The following is a 21122-nucleotide window of genomic DNA, read 5'->3' on the forward strand; positions in this document are numbered from 1 at the left end:
TGTACTGTGTTGCAGCAGAAAAGAGGAGACTTAGTAAAGTAATTCATAAGTAAACATGCAATACAAAAACAAGGAAAATATAAAAAATTATATATACAATGTAAACATTATATATACAGTGAAATGGATTGAACATATGATATTAATGCCAATACTGACACCAATAAAAGTTGTAGTAATAAAGCTGTGTTGATGGTTTGAATGTTGAACTCTATTGTTGTGATTGGACATTTTACTTTATTACAGTGTTAGTCTTATTAAAAATAGGATGTAGATGTGTGAGTAAATAAAAACAGAACCATTCAACAAGGCAACATATAATTATTAAACATTTGACTAAATGGTAAATATTTCGATATTACATCTTATACTATGTGATATTACACACACGATCATTACATTACAACTTATATTCCCTCAATTCAAACTTAAAAAATACGGTGCTTTTATTTTATACAGCTACATCCGCCGGAAGTTTTTGGACTTTTGTTTTGGAAAGCCGCTGCCCACCGGCCGCCATTATTCTTCCTGGCTTGACGTAGCGAAGAAAGACGGTTAAATCCTTTTTAACGTGATAATTCGGTGTAAGCGACTTCCCGGTGAACGAGCCCGGTGCCGCGGGCTGGTTGGCATGTGTTAGCGCCACTTCCTGTTGACGCGATGGAGAAACGCTCGGATACAGCAGGTAAGTTGCTAAGCTAACAGGCTAACAGCTAGCAGGCTAGCGGCCGCCTCCGGGAGAGTGGAGGAGAAAACAAGATGCAACATGTGCGATCATCAGTGAATGAGACGCCTCCGCGGGCTCTCAGCCGCGGATCTGCGGGAATACAACCGAGTATTTGCGGGTATACCCTGGCTAAGTGTGTGTGGTAGGTAGCGAGCTAGCTTTAGCTTTGATTTCAACCAAAATCCTGCTGCTTCCGGTTGCACCGAGCCGCGGCTGCACCGTGTACCAGGAGCTTCTCTGACTCCACATGCAGCCGGGCACTGTGGTCGAGCGGGTGTTTGAGAGTTTCACTCGAGCCCGGCTGCAGATTGGCGCTCATTCTCTACACGACTGGACGCGCACACTCAACGTGCACACTTTCAAACGCTTTGCAGGGGATCGAACCGCGACGTGTAGCGCAGCAGCGCCCCCTACAGCAGCCCGTTGTTCCACCTGCACAACCACAGCTGCTGATGGGAGTTTGCATTGAACACAGATCAACATCCCACCGCTGATAGAGGGAAGAGTTACTGTCTGTGTGGACTGTAAACACACGTACTGTCAATATAAAGTACAGTGTGTAAAACAATACAAGTGATGCTGATTTAACAAGAGATCAGTAAATCTATAAAATATCTATTATATATTTAAGAAGACGTCCTGATTTGTTATTATACAGATCGCTATTTTACTGTTAAAGGTCAGTTAAAGTGCCATTTGAGGGGTCCAGGGTGCCCCCGGCAAAAAGGGGATTGAATCCTATTCACTATAATTTAAAGTAAGACACCAATGGAACCTATAGGTGTTCTATAAAGGTCCTGATTCTCATACATGTCCTGTAATGAAACATCTAGAAACAAAAATCTTGCCTGGTTTAATATTTGTCAGCTCAGGGGTCCTTGATTTAAAAGACTCAGACAGTTTGTTTTTACTTTTGTTTTATATCTTTCCACATTTAATTTCTTAGGGAGTGTGAAGGAGAATTGTCTACAAATCCTCCAGGGGCTTGAAAAGTGGCAGAAAATGACAGGAAATCATTGAATATGCATCAGTTCATGCAAGTAGACTAGGAAGACCAGGAGCATACACTCAAAGTCTGAGTTATTCTAAGATATATAAAAGAGGTATAAAAAAGAGGGAATCACAATATAAAAGGCCTCAATACTCTAAATATGAACATGACCCAGTTCAAAAGGGTAATTTGTAAGGACTGTATCAGTTGGTTAGGAAAAGGGTTTTGCCAACTTCTAAATGAATGAATGTTTTTGCCTCTCCAGGGGCTGGAGGCGCCCTCCCCCTCACCTCCCTCCGCCTGATGGCCTCCCCCCTGCAGCTGACCTACTCGTACCTGTGGCAGGTGATCCGGCAGCGGAACGTCAAGCAGTACGGCAAGGTGGAGGAGTTTGTGACCATGGTGACGCAGACGGTTCCCGAGCTGATGGGCTTCAAGCAGACCGCCCAGCTCATCCTGGGCTTGAGAGCGCGGGTGAGCGACAATACGATGTGTTTTATGTGCACGTAAACGACACAGTGCCCGTGGATGGGTGGAGATCAAAACCAGGGATCAGTAATTTGTGCAGGAAGAGTCGTATAGTCTGGCTGCCGCCTGGTCCTGGCGCTCCATTCCCCAGACAGTTTACTTAAGCCCCATACCCCCCCCCCATCACCCTCAGCCTTTGATGGTCCGCGCCCTCCAGGCTTCTAAAATCACATTCCTGATTTGTCTCTTAATGATATTGACACCTCACTGAAGATAATGAACTCCATGTGTTTGGTATTACAAACAACTTACCAGAGTCTTTGAAATTGTCTCCTACCCCATCTCTCTTAAATTGATTGTTTTTTTGGGGATTAAGAGGAATTTATTAATTTGACGAACCTAAAAACAACGCTGTGTGATCTGTATGTTTGAGCTGTTACACTGTTTGTTTTTTAAAAGGTTTGTTTTCTCATGATAATCAGTTTTATTTTCTTGGGCTGCAGATCATTTTGGACTTGCTTCACAAAGAGGGTCCACCGGATACCCGGGCCATTCAAATTCTTATCAACAAGTTGAAGGTCTCTTCTTCGGGGGTAAGACTTGAAAAACCATGTGTTCAAGAGATACATGAACAGTTGTACCGGCTTTATGACGGATTGAAACTAGAATCCAATCTGAACTGTGTTGCAGAAGGAGACAGAAGTGGAGAAATGTCAAACCAACTTCTTGGTGCTGGTCCAGAGTCTGCTGAAAAGCCCTGCTGAAAGGAAGCGCTTCTTTCAGGTACCCACATCCAGTCATCAGCTCCTTTCGATGTGGTGACAGAAGCTGTGTGGCTGAACTTAAACTACCAGCATGCATCTGCTCAGATATCACACTTGTTCCATTGTCTGTCAAAGGGAAGTAGAAAAACATGTAAATAAACGACAGACGCACCAAGAGTTCAGCTGCATTAAAACACTCTGCATGTGGATAACGACAAATTACATGGATTTATTTCTCCTTTTGTACTGCGTGTTCAGCGTTCATGATTTCAACCTCACAATCGTGTCTGACACTTTGTTCCCTCTCTGCAGGAAGTGTTTCCTGTTCAGTACGGCACAAAGTTTGACACGGCGCTGCAGGCTCTGACCGCAGGCCTGGTGTGCAAGCTGGAGCAGCTCCTTCCTGTTCCCAATCTGACACAGGTACGCACAAATACTGTCACTGGATTTTAACAATAGTTACTCTGAGGCTGTTAAAGTTACTTCCTACAGACAGGAACACTCTCACTTTAATCCCTTTTATTTAACAAGCTTTACAGTATCTGGATTAAAGGTCTATGAATAATCATTATAAATGACTTGCAGACTTTGCTTTACATTTCTTAACTTTGCTGGAATGCAGCATCAAACTTCTTAACCAAGTTGATGGAGGCTAAATATATTTAATATTTGACATCTTTTCAGAAGCTGGATTCAGGATTTCATTCTTATATGTTGGACATAAGTTAGCATAAAATAACTGAAAAGACCCAATGTTCATTCATTTTAAACAAAGATACTTGATGTCAGACAGTGGAAACAGAATCGTGTGATCGAACCTAAGCTTCTGTTCTTGCCTCTCGACCTCAGCTCGGTGCCATGATCTCGTCCGATCCCAGCGTCCTGGAGGCGTGTGGAGGCATCATCCCCGACACCAAGGACCTGAAGACGCTCCTCCTACACCAGCAGGCCAGAGGACTCCTCAGTGTTAAAGGTAAACTTTAGGTGGTTTGTTTTCAGATGTGATGAAATACAGGAAACAAGACGTGACATATTTCTGACCTTATACCAAGAGTCTTACCACAAGGTAGACGAAATGTGTATTTGAACCGTTAAACATTTAAAAAGATATTCTAAAAGATGTTTTATTTTTGTGCAGCTACCATCTCTTCATCAGTGGGCGACTGCGTGCTCTCTTCACTCGCCTTTCGGCCCAAACCAGTGGAGCCACCGCCACCACCACCACCTCCACCAGCAGAATCACCGCAACCATTACAGGTCATCCTCATGGACACAAGCCCAGCCTCCCTCAGTGACACCGAAGACCTGGGAGTGATGTCAGAGGAGCCGGACAGCCCAGGGACCCCCGCTGCTAGACCCCAGCTAAGAGGGCAACGCAGTGAGATAACCACGAGGGGCAGCGCTGTGAAGGAAAGTGTCACAAAAGCAGCTCCGAGGGAGAATCTGGCGCAGGAGAAGATTTCTACACAGGAAGAGTCTCCCATGGCCAAACAGAGCACAGCAGAAGACGGAGCAACAGCAACATCAGAGCAACCAGAGCCACAACAGTTGCCGTTGAAAACGATCCCTTTCAAGGTAGTTCCGATGAAAACCCCCTCCGCCGTACAGAACACAGGCATGGCAGCAGCGAAAGATGGTCAGAAGCCCCAGACTCAGAGAGTCACGCTGCATCAGTGGGTGTCGCAGATCGCCACCAATTCGCTCTCGCTTCCAGCGTTGCCTCCGCTTCCTCCAGCGAGTCTGGGTGGAGGATATGGCATACGGCCGAGGAAAAAGCAAATCAGGCCGTCCTCTGACAGATTTACCTGCGCCGTGTGTGATAAGAGCTTCCCTTATCAGTCCAAGCTAATGGACCACGAGCGCATTCACACCGGGGAGAAGCCCTTCATGTGCACGGCGTGCCACAAAAGCTTCCGCACACAGGCGTTCCTCAACAACCACCTGAAGACCCACAGCACGGCGCGGCCCTACGCCTGCGGCCAGTGCGGCAAGTGTTACACGAAGCTGCAGAGCCTGACCAAGCACATCCTCGCCCACAACGGCCAAAAGCCCTTCTACTGCAACATCTGCAACAAGGGCTTCACGCAGTCCACCTACTTCAAAAGACACATGGAGTGCCACACCAGCCAGGTGACGTTCCCCTGCAAGCACTGCAACAAGAACTTCCCCACAGCCTTCAAGCTCACGAACCACGAGCGCTGGCACACCCGAGATCGCCCGCACATGTGCGAGCGCTGCGGCAAGAGATTCCTGGTGCCCAGCTTGCTGAAGAGGCACATGGGCTACCACATCGGCGACCGCCAGTATCTCTGCTCCCAGTGCGGCAAGACCTTCGTCTATCTGTCCGACCTGAAGCGCCACCAGCAGGACCACGTGCCCAAAGCCAAGATCCCGTGCCCGATCTGCCAAAAGAAGTTCTCCAGCAAGTACTGCCTGCGGGTGCACATGAGGATCCACACCAGAGAGAGGCCCTACCGGTGCTCCATCTGCGACAAGAGCTTCACTCAGGTGGGGAATCTGAAGGTTCACATCCGCCTGCACAGCAACGAGCGACCCTTCAGCTGCGACGTGTGCGGGAAAACCTACAAGCTGGCGTCCCATCTGAACGTCCACAAGAGGACTCACACGTGCAAGAAGCCCTGGACGTGTGAGACGTGTGGGAAGGGGTTCTCCGTACCCGGCCTGCTGAAGAAGCACGAGCAGCTGCACACGAGGGAGGCCAACCCCGACTTCGCCGGCAAGCGGAGGCACAGGGCGAAGCACAAGAAGCACTCCGTGAAGAGGAAGTACGACGAGGAGGACGAGGGCAGTGATGATTATTAAACAGCGGCTCTGATCAGTGGCGAGGCGAAAATGTCCAGACGGCTACTGGGCAAGTTAATCTAAACCACGTGATTGTCATTGTGGTGGTGATCTGAGACGTCACCATGGAAACACATTTGGACTGATTTGATGATATCTTTTTTTATCATGGAATTTAAAATCAACCCTCAGTCTGTACTAATTATCTCCAGTGTTTTAATGTATAACAGAGCAAATCTTCACATAATGAGATACTCAAATTGACACATTTACAGAACAATAAGGTAGAAATAGAGTTTTTTGATCGTTTTCTGATCTATTTTAGAGAATTGTTGTTTATTATGATGACAGAAAAAGAAAAGTTTAGTTTTTTTTCAAGCATCACTTTTCTAGAGGCTACCGTGAGCATTTAAAAAAAAAAATTGGTAATTCAAGGAATTCAATGCACGTCACTGTCGATCATTTGTCTGCTGTGTAAGGAAATGTGGTCACTGGGAAACATTCAACTTTGTTACAGTATCCTTGTGCCTCAAAGCCACGTACTTTTATATTTAACCCTGAAATGTAATCGTTACAACTGCTTCTGCTTTTGTGTTGAACTTGTACTGAAAATAGGCTGATTTGTGTTTGTAAGCATCTTTTTATCCAGCGGTATATAAGCAGTTGTGTTGAATTAAGACAAGAGTTGAGCACGAGAATCATCTAAAGTTGTGTAAAGTGTGCCGTGAAGCTTCATCTTTCCTTTACTTAAGCTATTGTGAGCAGCCTTCTTGTATCAGCATCTTTTGTTTTTGATGTTTTACAGAAAAATAAATACTCTTTGTAAAAAGGCATCGTCTTACTGGTTTGTTAAATTGTGAAACTCTGGACCAAAGCGTCCATCACGAGCCCTAAACTGGGAATAACATGGGCTTATGTTCAGTTGGGTAAAAGTACCAAAAACTCCTGAATTTAAATTTAAAACTATAAAAAAAAAATGAACTTGTCAATATGACATTAATAAACATATATTATAGGAGCCGAGGGAATCATGTAATCCTGAGATCTTCTAGCTTGTGTGTGCCTCGCGGCCAGCGTTTATTTTCACAAACAAATAAAAACAGCGACATCCGGGTGCCACACAAACATCCACTTTTAACCACCCCCAGTGCACTCGTTTCCTTGGTTACCCCACAGTAAGTGTGCAAACCCCATTAGTGTAACGTCTTTGGTGAATTATGTGTTATCACCTGTTATCCTATAATATTATATATGAAGGTCTTCATGGCAATGGTCTCTGTGACCTGCCAGTTATCTCACTGATGATCTGTTTGAACCTTTGGAGCCTTTCAGATCTCCTGCACATGGAAGTCGTTACAGATTTCAACTCAATTGAGTTTACCTCCCATGGTCGATTCATATTGATCCCAGGGAGCTAGAATAAAGTTCCTCTGTGAATGTGATATATCAAGATGAGAGGAGATTTTATGGATCCCCACGGAAAGTCTTGTGCCAGCTTGCTCCAAGTTATAATTCAAAAGACTTGTAGGTCTCAAAATATAAGTGAAAATATAAAGTGTATTGTAAATTAAATAAAGTGTAATACAGAGCATTTTAGAACCATGTGTCTAATAGTAAGTAATAATAGGAAGGAGGATAAAATAAGCAAATCACAAGAGTTTGATTGATTGATTGCTTGTTTCTGTTTTTGCAGTTGCACACTTGCACTAGTCATCAACATTTCATTCCATTTCCTCAAACAAATTCAGAACCTCACAAATAAAATCTCCTACAACAGAACTTCCGTCCCTGAAGCACAACTCAAGTCTTTCACAATCATCAGAACAAAGATAAATAAGCACAAACGGAGGACATTTTACTCAAGGCAGGACCGTGAAACAACAAATAAACCTCGCTCTAAAAGTGCGCACACATCAAAATGAAGGAATGATTTAGGAAAGTTGAAAAGGGTCACAAACCAAAAGGTTGAATTATTGTGTTTACAATTTTGAGGCGGAGTGTCCCCCCTGGGTTGGGAACAATTTGCCAAAAAACATTTACATGTTTGGAACATTTGCCTTTTTCTGCAGGCTGCCACTGTGTGTGTGTGTGTGTGTGTGTGTGTGTGTGTGTGTGTGTGTGTGTGTGTCTGTGTGTGTGTGTCTGTGTGTGTGTGTGTGTGTGTGTGTGTGTGTGTGTGTGTGTGTGTCTGTGTGTGTGTGTCTGTGTGTGTGTCTGTGTGTGTGTGTGTGTGTGTGTGTGTGTCTGTGTGTGTGTGTCTGTGTGTGTGTGTGTGTGTGTGTCTGTGTGTGTGTGTCTGTGTGTGTGTCTGTGTGTGTGTGCCTGCTCCACACCTGTAACGTAGATCATTATTTAAAGGTGGAGCAGCTTGGTGAGCTCCTGAGACTCAGAGCAAGTGGAAGAAGGTTTGATTACATTGCTTCCATTTTTCCCTTGTTATTACATGTATGTAAGGTGCATTGTATTCATATCCAGAAGTCTTATTATTTTAGATCAAAACCTGCTAAAATTGATACAAAGAAAAGGCTTAATTGCCAGTTTCAGCTTGAGAGAGCATGGCCGAATATCCAGCCTCATCTGGAGCTCCCTCAGGACGTCTACAGGTAGGTCTGCATCTTGTTACGTACTGTCTGTTAGTTGTTTGTGCACACGGAGCTGGAGAAATACAATTCGCTTCCACTGTAACTTTCACAAATGGCCGGAATTATCTGAATAAACTTGAACGGTCACTGATTCAAGACCTTTTCTCTTTCTTTTTGTCCACATTCGTCCTACAGTTTCATCTGCGTGGGGCAGACGCTGAGCTGATGCCCGGTTGTCGTTACGTTGTGGGACAAGCTCCTCCGTTGATCCCCTTCAGAGACAGAAGGTCCTGAGTTCAAAGGTAAAATCTTCAAAGTCAAAATTAGGCAGCATTCCTCTTTTAACCCTCTGAGAGCTCTGAGGACGTCCTCTGTACGTCTCCACCTCACTGGCCTGGGGCCGCCACCTCCTCCCTCTCTCACTCTGGGTGGGCCCCACGTTGTTTAGCCTTCATGTGCACTTGACCGCAGTGCTTTGATATTTTTCTTTATTCTTTTCTCTCTGCCTCCTTATATTTCTCCATATAATCCTCAGTGCAATTTCCACAGATGTGAGAAGATCAATGTTCCAATTCAACACTTTATCATTATTGCAGTTTATCTGCTCCACACACGGCTTCATTCTGTTATAGTCTCACTTATGAGACACATTTCTTTTAGTTTAATCATTCCGTTTTTTAGCTTTTTATTGACTCACATGATGCATAAAACTTTCTAATTTGTCTTTCCTGCCTCTGTTGACAACTACAATTGAAAGCACTTATATTTAAAAGTAATAAGTAATATTATTATAATGACATTTCTTTATTGTACAGTGGCGCAATGAGCTGATTTTAATGAAACTGGGAATAAAGGGCACCCAGTAGAGCTCATACGTCAACCAAGGCCCAAAATTCACCTTAAGTATCATTAAAGGATTGTTAAACACATGTAGTGATCCCCTAGTGTCAGAGCTTGACCCTCGTAAATAAATCCTGGATTAAACACAATGAATGCTTATGCTTCACTGTTTTCTTCTGAGAATAAAGGCTGTTCTTTTTCCAACCTCTCGGCTTCTAACACATCTATCTGGATCGGGGTCATGGAATGTTTGTGTCCGTTTCAGCCTCACTTGCTCTCAGCCCGTTTAAGACAGACTCATTACAATCTTTTAACCCGAGTAACAACCCGATCTGATATCCATTCACAGATGCCGCCTCATTTTTCAAAGATAAATCCTGTGCAAAATATACAGGTGCCCTCAACCTCTCTTCTCTCTTGGAAGACTTTTTAAAATCCCTACAACAAGGATGGTTGGACTGTGAGGGTGCAAGATGTATTTCCTGGCAGAATTAGTCTGACAACTTCACACACACACACAATTCTGGGGGTTAACACACAGCAAAATGCCTCAAAAACAAAACCTCTCGTAGAAGCGACCGGCTACACTGAGCAGCCAGAACTCACATTCGATCCGTCATTAAGTATCTCTGAGTATTTGCGGACCGCAGACGTTTCTCTCTGCCTCAACAGTCGGAACATTTAGTTGGGGAACTTTCCGCTGACACCACTCTCTCAGCGCTGGTTCCATCATCCCCGCTGCACAGTGTTTACTTCACTGCCGCTGACCCCAGCCTCTTCCAGTGTCACCCCAGCTCTGACGCATGAGGCCGCCGACAGGGTACAGCGAGCCACTCGTCTGACCCCGCGACCTCATCTGAAGGAGCCCCCCCCCCAGAGTGAATATCACAGAGCCCACCGCACTGACTCAGAGAGGCGGCCCACAGTGAGCTCACAGGGCAAGTCTGCTGCTGTTCACCATATGACTGTGTGGGATTGTTCTGGCTGCTTAGTCACCGGGGGGGTCATGTGTTGGAATGACTTGTCTGAGAGGGAGCCCACGGCTGAAGGGAGCGGATGCATGAACGGAGGAACATATGGGCTAATGTACAGCTGGAAATATGAGAAGCATGGATGACGTGGAAAACAAATGACCACAAGTGCATGTTCTGTTGAAGGCCACGCATACAGAACATACGATGAGTCTATTTAATATAAGCACATGAATGAAAAATAATACACTGCTCAAAAAAATTAAAGGAACACTTTTTTATCAGGGTATGGCATGAATTCAATTGCACTTTTTTTTTCTGGTCAGTTAAGTAGCAGAGGGGGTTGTTAATCAGTTTCAGCTGCATTGGTGTGGATGGAATTAACAACAGGTGCACTAGAGGGGCAACAATGAGACGACCCCCAAAATAGGAGTGGTTTTGCATGTGGAGGCCATTTCAAGTTTCTCCCTCTTGATCACTTTGACTGGTTTTCCATTAGAGTTGGCTTTAGCTAGAGTCATTATCTCTACTGGGAGCATCAGGCGATTTCTTAACCCTGCAGAAGTTGCACAGATTGCCCAACTCCTCCAGGATGGCACATCCATGCGTGCCGTTGCAAGGAGATTTGATGTGTCTCCCAGCATAATCTCCAGAACATGGAGGAGATTCCAGGAGACAGGCAGTTACTCTAGGAGAGCTGGACAGGGCCGTAGAAGGTCCTCAACCCATCAGCAGGACCGATATCTGCTGCTTTGTGCAAGGAGGAACAGGTTGAGCACTGCCCGAGCCCTACAGGATGACCTCCAGCAGGCCACTGGTGTGAATGTCTCTGCCCAAACAGTCAGAAACAGACTTCATGAGGGTGGCCTCAGGGCGCGACGTCCTGTAGTGAGCCCTGTGCTCACTGCCCAGCACCGTGGAGCTCGATTGGCATTTGCTATAGAACACCAGAATTGGCATGTCCGCCACTGGCGCCCTGTGCTTTTAACAGATGAGAGCAGGTTCACCCTGAGCACCTGTGATAGACGTGAAAGGGTCTGGAGAAGCCAAGGAGAACGCTATGCTGCCTGCAACATCGCTCAGCATGACCGGTTTGGTGGTGGGTCAGTGATGGTCTGGAGAGGCATATCCATGGAGGGACGCACAGACCTCTACAGGCTAGAGAACGGCAGTCTTACTGCCATTAGGTATCGGGATGAAATCCTTGAACCCATGGTCTGACCCTACGCTGGTGCAGTAGGTCCTGGGTTCCTCCTGATGCACGATAATGCCCGGCCTCATGTGGCAAGGGTATGCAGGCAGTACCTGGAGGATGAAGAAATTGATGCAATTGAATGGCCCTCACTTCACCTGACCTAAACCCGATAGAACACCTCTGGGACATTATGTTTGGGTCCATCAGACGCCGCCAGGTTGCTCCTCAGACTCTACAGGAGCTCACTGATGCCCTTAGACAGATCTGGGAGGACATCCCACAAGACACCATCCGTTGTCTCATTAGGAGCATGCTGCGACGTTGTCAAGCATGCATACAAGCACGTGGGGGCCACACAAGATATTGAGAAGCATTTTGAGTTGCAGAAATTGAACTTTGGCAAAATGGACAAGCCTGCCACATCACTTTTTCACTATGATTTTCGGGGTGTCTATAAAATTGAGCCCTCTGTAGGCTGAAAACTTTTATTTAAGAAATTAATTAAGACATTAAACTGTCCATATCAGTATAAATATCCAACATAATTTTTTTTCACAATGAGATCTGATGTGTTTTCAAAGTGTTCCTTTAATTTTTTTGAGCAGTGTATTTTAACTGTTCACAACCCAGTGGAACCAACGCTCCAAACCCCTCCCGTCTGTTTCTCATCCACCTCGAACAGAGAAACAAACCGATGTCCTGCTGCCAACCTCCAGATTGGCGCCAACACAGTCAGCGCCGCGTTCAAACAACACACAGACCACTCTGCTGTTTCCAGATGTGTCACCGGCCCTCCTATTTAACAGCAGAGCAATTATCAATACCTCAGCAGGGTGAGACAATTCAACATCTGTCCCCTGTTTCATCTGGCATGAGTCAAGACGCAGTGTCTCAGCAGAGTGTAACAACTCGGGGGGGGGGGAGTCATTGACCACATGTACGGGTCAGCTGACACGGTCTGGACAAACTGAAGTGGAGTCTTCTCTCGGGACGTCCGTGTGTTCGAGCCCCCAGCAGCTTCACCCTCTGAGCTTCTTCAGTGAACAACTGGAGACGCCTGATACCATGAATCCAGTTCTTAGAGTTTGTCAAAGCGTTGCCATCTTGGATCACACGTTGCAGACATCCTCCAGATCTTTGGATGGACAAACTCAGACATTCATTTCAGGCATTTTACTGACGTCACTACTACCTGCTTAAATTACATCGTCGACTCGAACTAATCTCCCAAATAATCTCCCATCAGAAGGCCAGTTGGTTGAAGAACAACACAAGTGTTCTATTCATCCAATCAATGACACAAACTCTTGCATATTGATATTCCATCCCACATATTCTCAACCCCTGTGGTGACAACAAGCTTGTATTCAACGACAACAGTCCTCACAACAGTTACATCAGGACCCAGATGGACATTTCCAGTTCTGCCCTCCATGTCCCAGACGCCATTTTGATCCAACTGCTCCCTCTGCTGCTCCAGAGTCATACACTACACCCCCCCACTTATCTGACACTGACAGTCTGGAGCCTTCATTCCCGTTTTGTGTCCAATCTGTGGTAAAGCCTCATGTGCTTGTACCCCAACAATTAGAAAAATCCACTTGGGAACTCAACGGAGGATGATTTTGACTTTGTGACAACTTGTTCAACCAGTGAGAAAGAGCAGACGACTTTAAAGATTGATTCACAATTCTTTTCAACCCAGACGTCAGTGCACAACTCCTCATTGGTGTGTGTGTGTGTTATTACTCCCCTGAGAGAACACAAAGCTCAGTCCAGCCAGTGAGTTCTTCATCTATTGTATCAAGTAACTGCGAAGTCAAATAGATTTGAATTGTTTCCTATTATTTGCCTTCAATGCTTCCTGTTTAAGTTGAAAGCGCCTTGTAACTGTGTTTTGAAAAGTGCTTTATAAATGAAGTTTATTATTATACGCAGTCCTTGTTGCTATTGAGCGAGGCATTTAATTCCCATTGCACCTGTACCAAAGCTAAGAGGAATAGATATGCTAAGAATGTGTTATATAGAAAAAAATATATTTGTGGGGAAAAAAAAATACAAGCAGACAGATCAGTCAACCTGAGTTCAGAGAGGCTTGATCAAAAATGTATTTCTCTGTAACCGTGGAAAGTTTTTACCCTGGTTCCAGTGAATCACGTCCACATTCAATCAAATTCATGGAAACGCCAACAGCAAAGTTTTCTACTGACAGCTTTTATTGTTACACAATATGTGAACATATCTACAAAACCATGGGTAAAAAAATTATAAATTCCTTGTTAGAGTCCACCGTCTGTTTTATTTCGATGGGGGGGTTTAAAGTCTGAAAAATACTTGTCCACAATCTCATCCCGGCTAAGGTTTGAAGCGTGGGGTTTCCACGGCGACATCATCTGGTGGCTTTGCCGTTTTCATGAACATCCATCCTGCAAAGAAGGAAAATGTCAAGTCCGAGACATTTATAGTAAAATCATGTTTAAGTTGTAAAAACATTGGGACACATTGTACTTGTTACACATTCAGACACTGAATGCTACACACAAAGTGACGAATGATTGACATCTCCCAGTAACACACCCGTTCTCATCCTTCAGTTGCTGGTACAGCTCGAACTTGTTGTTGACGGAGCTCACTCGTCCGACAAACTCTTGGTGCTTCCTGGAATTAGCTGTGGTGATACGATTGGTCCACATGGTGAGGAGCGAGACCGGACCTGCAGAGACACAAGAACAGATCAGAAACTTGAAGTGGGGACTCAGTGGCGTCGCAATGGGTGATTACAACGTGATACTATCGTCAGTAAAACCTGTAATGTCCGCAGCTATTAGATATATATATGCTAATATGATGTAATTGATTTTTCTCTGTCTAAGAAGATCTGGACTGATCTAATGTGCAGGATGCTTTAAGGGTGATGACTGTGTTGAAGCGTGAGAGTCTGATGAGCTTTGATACCTTTTGCTCGCTCCGGAGGTTGAACCTCTTCTGTCATCAGCCGTGGTTTCTTGTTGAGCGGCTCTGGCGAGTCGGGGGAATCCTTGATCACCTCGGTCTCCGGCTCCTCTTTTTCCACCGAACTCTTTAGCCTTAAAAGTACAAAACAAATATTAGAAAGCCTCAAATTCAACAACTGTTCTTCTTCCTGTCAACTTTGTTTTTATATTTCCATGTATATGTAGTCGATTGTTTATTACCTCTCTGAGTCCTGCCAGCTTTTGTCCTCCGGTTCCTTGCTGCCATTTTTCTCCGTCCTGTCTTCCCTGTCCTCCCTCTTCCTCCCCCTCTTCTTCCTCTCCTCCTCCTCGGGCGGTTTGCTGCGGCAGGCGATGATGCAGTCCAGAACCCGCTGGTGTTTGTCGGTGGCTCCGGCGTGAGTCTTCACCAGAGTTTCCAGCTCGTTCCACATTATACGGTACTGTTCATCTCTGGAAAGGATGTTGGACATTGTTGCTCATTTCGCTTATAACCAAATCATGGAGGGTTATATTTTATTTAAATAAATACCTCTTGGGGCCTTTGCCTCTGGATCCCACAGTGGAAATAGGAAGCGGATCATTCTTCCTCTCCATGTCGACTAGGTTGTAAACCGTCTTCTGACAGGTCAGAACGTCCTCCTCAGTCAGAGTCTCCTTCACTATCAGGTTGGCCAGAGGCACCACCTAGTGGAGAAATGCAGAAAGACACACAGACTGAGCTGGTGGACCAAAATGGAAAATTCTCAGAGGAAAACTGGGCAGATTATATTTATGACAAGCCACAAAATATTTTCACATGCTACTTACGGCCTGCATGTTAAAGATGGTGGTCTGGGAGATGATCATTGGCCAGTACCGAGTGTACCGCTCCAGCTGCGCCTTAGCCCTCTCGGCTGGCAGCTTGCCCGAAGGATTGTGGGAAGCCTCTGACACTGGAGTCAGTCGGTTCTCCCTCATGAATTCTCCAAAGTCCTGAGTGAGACAAGATAAAGAAACAATCAGAACCGTTTGGTACTGGTTTTATCTTCACGGTGTGATTAGAGCTGAACTCACTGTGATCCTGTAGTCGGTCACTCGACCTCCACAGCCCTCACTGATGGAGGGCGGGTCCTCCAGGGTGGAGCGGTTGCTGTTGAGCACGTGCAGAAAAATCTCGCCGCCGTGGCTGCTGAGCATGTGGCTGATGACCTTTGACCCCGACTTCCTGGGCTGCTCCAGAAGCACCGATCGACCTGCGGTTGGTAAGAAGTTGTCGCAGAACAATTAGTGACAAGATCAGTTGAGATAGAGGAAACGTTGGTGGTTACAGGGAAGATGATAAAACAATTGACCTATACAGGTAAATCTTGATCATTGACTTGAGGGTAACTTTTGTTTATGTCAGTCAGCATCTCCGGAGCACTGCAAGACACCCTGCTCCAATAAACAGCTACTAGTAGTCTAGAAGACATAGAATGACCAAATACAGCTTAAAGCGGTTATCTTTTTTACCGTTCAGAAGAAAATTTGTCAAACATGACGATGGCCGACTGTTCACGTCTGTGGGGGAAATGCGATATGCTCCAGTGCAGTAATGTAGTTCTGAGGTAAAAAACAAAAAAAGGAACAAGTTCAAACAACTAAATCACCGTGGATCATATATATGCAAAAATCATAAAATTTCAGGATAAATATTCAACTTATAAAAGCTAGCATGATTATTTAAAAATGTCAAGAGTAATATACATTTCAAACATTTTCATAAAGCTCAATAATTGCTAGCAAAGGGAAATTAAGCTGGCCATGCCCACCTATGCTGTTGGTTCTTGGAGTGCACCATTTCAGAGTCACTGTCTCTTTGAGTCCATTTTCTCGAGTGCTGCTTCCAGCCATGTGCAAGTCTCCTGCACGGTGAAAAGACAAAATGTGAACTGTTAAATCCTGATTTATAAACAATGACTTTCAAACATGTATAAAAACACAAGATGTTGCACAGAAGCCGCAGACTTGTTTCTCAATTCATAGAGCAACGTCCTTTGCGTATGAAAATGGCGATACCTGCTTTGCTCATATTTCCTATTTCAACAATACCCACCACTTTTAAAAAACTCCAGGTGAGCGTCTTTGTGATGCAGGAGCTCGACGTCGTAATTGGCTGATGTGTTGGCGTGCTGCTCTTCCTGTCCATCCACAGAGACAACGACAAATACAGGTCAGCATGGATGTGTAAACTCCCACACACCCACAGACACACACACACACACAAACAAATGCACAAACACACACACTGCTGATTTCATGTTCCAAGGGGTAAATGATGATGGGCAAATTAAAAGGAAAATGTGCACTTGCTGGATAACTCAAGCAGGCTTTCTCTTATCTACCTAAGAGACTTGTTTTTAATGTAAACACACTTTAAGTCCGACAATACACAGCTTCTATTGAGCCTGTACTTGTTTGACAATTTACAAAAAGACAGATTGTACATTTTGGCCCAAACAGGGCCTGGAAACTACTAATCTAAAAAAAAAACAAATTTGGCTTTTAATTTGAATTTTGCTGTGCTTTAGAAATAACTTGTAGTTTTAAGACTACAACAGGTGGAATCATGTTTTAACATTTAGATAATGGTCAGGGTTCAAAAACTAGTTGTCAAGACAGCACAATGGAGCACACAAAGACACTAAAGGGAGAGTGAGTGGAAACTGATGAGGGGAACAACGACCCGGGTAGAGTTGGGATAAGTTTTAAAAAGGTGAAAACACCTGACAGACACTAACAGTATTTTAACTCAGAAGAGGCAATGCTGGTCTCAGATGATTCGACTTGAAGACAACTTTAATTAATATTCAGCTTTTTTTTTTTTTAAATCATTATTTTGTGGAAAGCATTACCTCAACACAACCAAAAATAATGGATTTCTCAGAAACATTTGAATTGTTTTAAAACATCATTTAATTTAAAAGGAAATGTGAGAAGACTATTTTTCCAGCAACCCCATTTGAAACCCCAATTGTCCACATGAGACCAGAGTTGCCTGTCCTTCACTGGAGCCTCACCAGCTCAAGACATCACAATAAACTGAACCCGTTTGCCACGGCAGAGCTCAAAATACATACTGTACACTACATGGTGTCAACTCTGCCCCTTCCTCACTTGCATGTGTGTGTGGTAAGAGTACTAACCTGTTCGCAAACATTTAATGTGGGCTAGCAAAACAGAAAATACAGCATGAAACCAGCAGCAGGTTCACAGTCATATCAACGTGCAGATGAGATAAAACTAAAAGATAAGACCGTAAAGTTTCATGAGTCATTAGGGGAGATGAAAGGCTTAAAAAACAAAAGAGGTTAAGCAAGCACAAAGAAAACATGTGGAGCGGTGAGAGAAGAGGCAAATTAACAAAAACAAAGCAATCGTCAAGTAAAGAGTGGGAATGGTGAAATGCATCCTGGACATGACAAGGTTATACTAGAGAAACGGAAAAAAAAATACGTTGAAATGTGTGTGAGTTAATTTTAAGAATGAGGCATGTGCAAAGCCGGACGACTGGACAGGGCGGCCCTTACCTTCATTGGGATGTTTGTTATGGTGGTCGAGGCCAAGTCATAGTGCTGCTGGACCAGGATGTTGAGTTTGGTGGCGAGGTGCCGCCCAGCACGAACACTGTGAACCTCACTAGTGAGCAGGGGAGAGATCTGGGACAGGAGACATATAACAGCTGTGACATGGATCCATTTGGTCTGGTGGGATTTATTATCTGGGTTATTGTGATGGTGATTCTTCAAAAATCTGAGCTTCTCGTTAGCACCCACCTCTTTCTTAATTCGGTCAGACACCAGCGGCTCTTCACCCTGTGGGTGGATGTGAATTAAAACCAGGTCACACTTCTGAATGGCCATGAGTCTGAAACACACAACTGTGAGTTAGAATTGGAAAACAAAGCTATGACTCTGACTTTAGTATCAGAGTTTTATCTATATCACATTTCAATCAATTTCTTTCTATTCCAGCTTCATTCGAAGCAGATTAATTTAAAGAAACCGGGGAGACGTTATTTGATACTGACCTGTCTGAACCTGCCGCCAGCTTGTTCTGTTCTAAGATCGTCTCCTGGATGCAGTCTTCCAGCATGCGCACGTGAGTATCGCTGTATGATCAAACACAAACAGAGCAATATATTGGAACAGCCCTCAAGAATATCGATTATATGAGCTTGCTTGACAAAAACAAAGTAATGTGATAAATCATGTCCTTTAGATAAGGCCGAATATACACACAAATACAAAAAAGTGACAATACAACCTTCCCTAGTTGTTTCTGTTGATTTTGGGCATGTTAACCACAGACAGTGTTTACCTTTTAGCGTTGGTTAAGCAGATAATTCGGCCCCTGTTGGCCACTCTCTCAGCCGTGTCCATGAGAGACGTGCGCCTCTCGTGCTGCAACTCCGTGATCTTGCACAACGACTCCACGGCAGACACCAGCCCGTGCAGGATGCTGCAACACTCGGGGTCCTCGCGTGGGTTCGGTGGCCCAACAGCTGCCAAAGCTGACATGAGCTGCCAGAGGGAGAGACATTACGTACTCAAAGCAAATTCTGAAGAAAAGATTGAGTCACTGGTGTTTTTTTTTAAAGAATGTTGCACTTCTCTAAAATCTAGAGCTGCAGAAATCACCGCAAGTACAACTATAGTACGATGGTTACTTGAGTTTTAACAGACGGATGGTTACCTCATGAGTGCTCTGATTCTCCTGCCTCCAGGTGTTCAGTATGTGAAACTCTGAATCACTCACAATGTAATTGATCTGTGGAATGAAGAGGTGGAACAAACTGTTCACGGCTTTGGTACGGATGACATTTAAGATTAAAAAAACAAAAAAGACGTTAGAAAAGTGACTCTTACCAGTTTGTCCGTTGGATAAACATCATACAGGATGCGAGCGTACTCCATGGAGCACTCCACGGCACACGTCCACAGGGACTTGGACACCGGGGCCAGAGGAATCACGCCCTGGGCCCGACTCTTTGTCAGCACGTCGCACTCCACCTGCTGACGGCTGGACTCGGCCATGTAGGGACAGTGGTCCACCACGAAGACCGTCTTGTGGGCCACTGAGAACATCTTCATCTTGGCAATCTGCAGTATGAGCCGACCTGTAAGCACAGTGAAGAGAGTACAGACCAATGTTGTTGTTTTTATAATTTTCTTGCAGTATGTAAGCTATTTTATTTAGTGACTCTCAGAACCCCCTCTGTTAAACTCCCTTCCAAAATAAGAGTCACTTAATAAAATAGCTTACACAGTATTTAAAAAGTTAACTTAACTTACTGGTACAATGACTATATATGATGAAATGTCACAAGATAATCCTCTATTAGCCCAAAGTCAACAAGGACATTTGCTTTGTTGCAGCAGCAAAGAGGACAATTAGATATATTGAATAGATAATGTTTATCCTGTCATTGCACAGCGAACTTTGCTGCACATCTACATCAATATCCCGTCGACCAGAAGATGTCAACTCACCTGAGGGGGAAAAAACTCGAACGCTTCTCGACCAGGAAAAGACCTGAATTCACTCGAACCAGAGTTTTTCCCTGTTTATCTTCGGTTTTAATGAATAAACTAAAAGTCTGGTAAACAAACGAGGCGCATGTTTTTTTTCCGCTGGTTTCTCCAGACGCTACAGGAGCACGTCAGCGCACAGCTTTAGCCTGTTAGCTTTAGCCTGCTAGCTAACACTGGGCGGAATCATTTGTCTGCTGATTCACGTTCATCGCCGGCGACACGAACATTCACCCATCGTGTCGTCGGGCTGACGCTGAGCTGAGTGTTTGTTATTCAATTATCTTGTAGATAACAACTAACTACTTATGATGACGTACTCGGAATAACTCACTAACAATACACTGGTGATCGTAGCAGGTTTGTTGTTAACGGAAATGTGAGCGAAGGTGATCCGTCGCCACTTTCCTTCCCCAGTCGCGGGGCCGCGCTGTTTGAAGGTTCCTACCCTGCATCAAGCTTCTTTTTCGGCAGATTTAACTCCAGATTGTTTTATTCTTCTTTCTAAATAAACTCAAACTAAGCCTGAGTTTGATCCCGTGTTTACAGCTGAAGGTTAAAACTCCTATGTGTCCTCCCCCATAACCACCATCTTTAATTCCCCCTATGGGTCATGTTGATCAATACCAAACCACTGGGTCACATGACATGAAGCCATCAAAACCACAACATATCATTATAATTATGTGCAATAATTAAATCAGAAGTGCTTGTATTCTGATAAAACATTTACTCGTTGGCGCATGTAGCGACAACTTCAAGACTTTATACCAAACCACTGAGTCACATGACATGAAGCTATTAAAAACACCCGGATATTTATTAATACATATTTATTATAAAACATTTAGCCATCAAGCCACATGTCTAAAGTCCTTGGGGCACAAGCTATTCAAACCCACAATATTTAAATATGTATATTATAAAATAGAATGTGAGGTTCTCCACATTAAAGCGACAGAAAGATATTTATGAAAGCAATATTAATAAATAGGGGCACGTAGGCACATGCCAAGTCGCATCTCTAAACATGAATTCAGTTATAAGTTCAATATGTAGTTTAACTGTATAAACAGCTGTTTAGGTGTTCCTAATAAAGTGCTCAGTGAGTACAGATGTTCCAGATATAATTTTTTTCAATCCAAAAAACATCAACACACTTCTTCTCCTCCTCCTTCTCCTCCTCATCCTCCTCCATGTGTTCTGTTCCTCCTCTTCTTCTCCTCTTCCTCCTCCTTATCTTCTTCTTCCTCCTCCT

General features: G+C 44.3%; 2 protein-coding genes across 2 annotated transcripts; one reads left to right on the forward strand and one right to left on the reverse strand.

Annotated features, from left to right (window-relative positions):
* The first annotated feature begins 515 nt into the window (after positions 1-515).
* On the forward strand, positions 516-6551 carry si:dkey-14d8.1 (zinc finger protein 135). Its single transcript, XM_061073755.1, has 7 exons — positions 516-685; positions 1984-2192; positions 2690-2779; positions 2877-2969; positions 3263-3373; positions 3800-3923; positions 4089-6551. Exons 1-7 carry the CDS (start codon positions 661-663, stop codon positions 5771-5773), a joined length of 2337 nt encoding a protein of 778 aa, XP_060929738.1. The 5' UTR covers positions 516-660; the 3' UTR covers positions 5774-6551.
* Positions 6552-13534: 6983 nt separating this feature from the next.
* Positions 13535-20226, reverse strand: ints13 (integrator complex subunit 13). Its single transcript, XM_061069988.1, has 17 exons — positions 19826-20226; positions 19202-19452; positions 19029-19103; positions 18654-18856; positions 18364-18444; positions 18110-18200; positions 17864-17992; positions 16390-16474; positions 16106-16198; positions 15807-15896; positions 15369-15547; positions 15123-15287; positions 14845-14999; positions 14535-14765; positions 14296-14426; positions 13918-14053; positions 13535-13766 (listed from the first exon to the last, which is right to left on the reverse strand). The coding sequence occupies exons 2-17, from the start codon at positions 19424-19426 to the stop codon at positions 13730-13732; spliced, it is 2106 nt and encodes a 701-aa protein (XP_060925971.1). The 5' UTR covers positions 19427-19452; positions 19826-20226; the 3' UTR covers positions 13535-13729.
* Positions 20227-21122: the final 896 nt, after the last annotated feature.

The sequence above is a fragment of the Limanda limanda genome, chromosome 1, assembly GCF_963576545.1.
Source record: "Limanda limanda chromosome 1, fLimLim1.1, whole genome shotgun sequence".
In the NCBI taxonomy this organism is placed as follows: Eukaryota; Metazoa; Chordata; class Actinopteri; order Pleuronectiformes; family Pleuronectidae; genus Limanda; species Limanda limanda.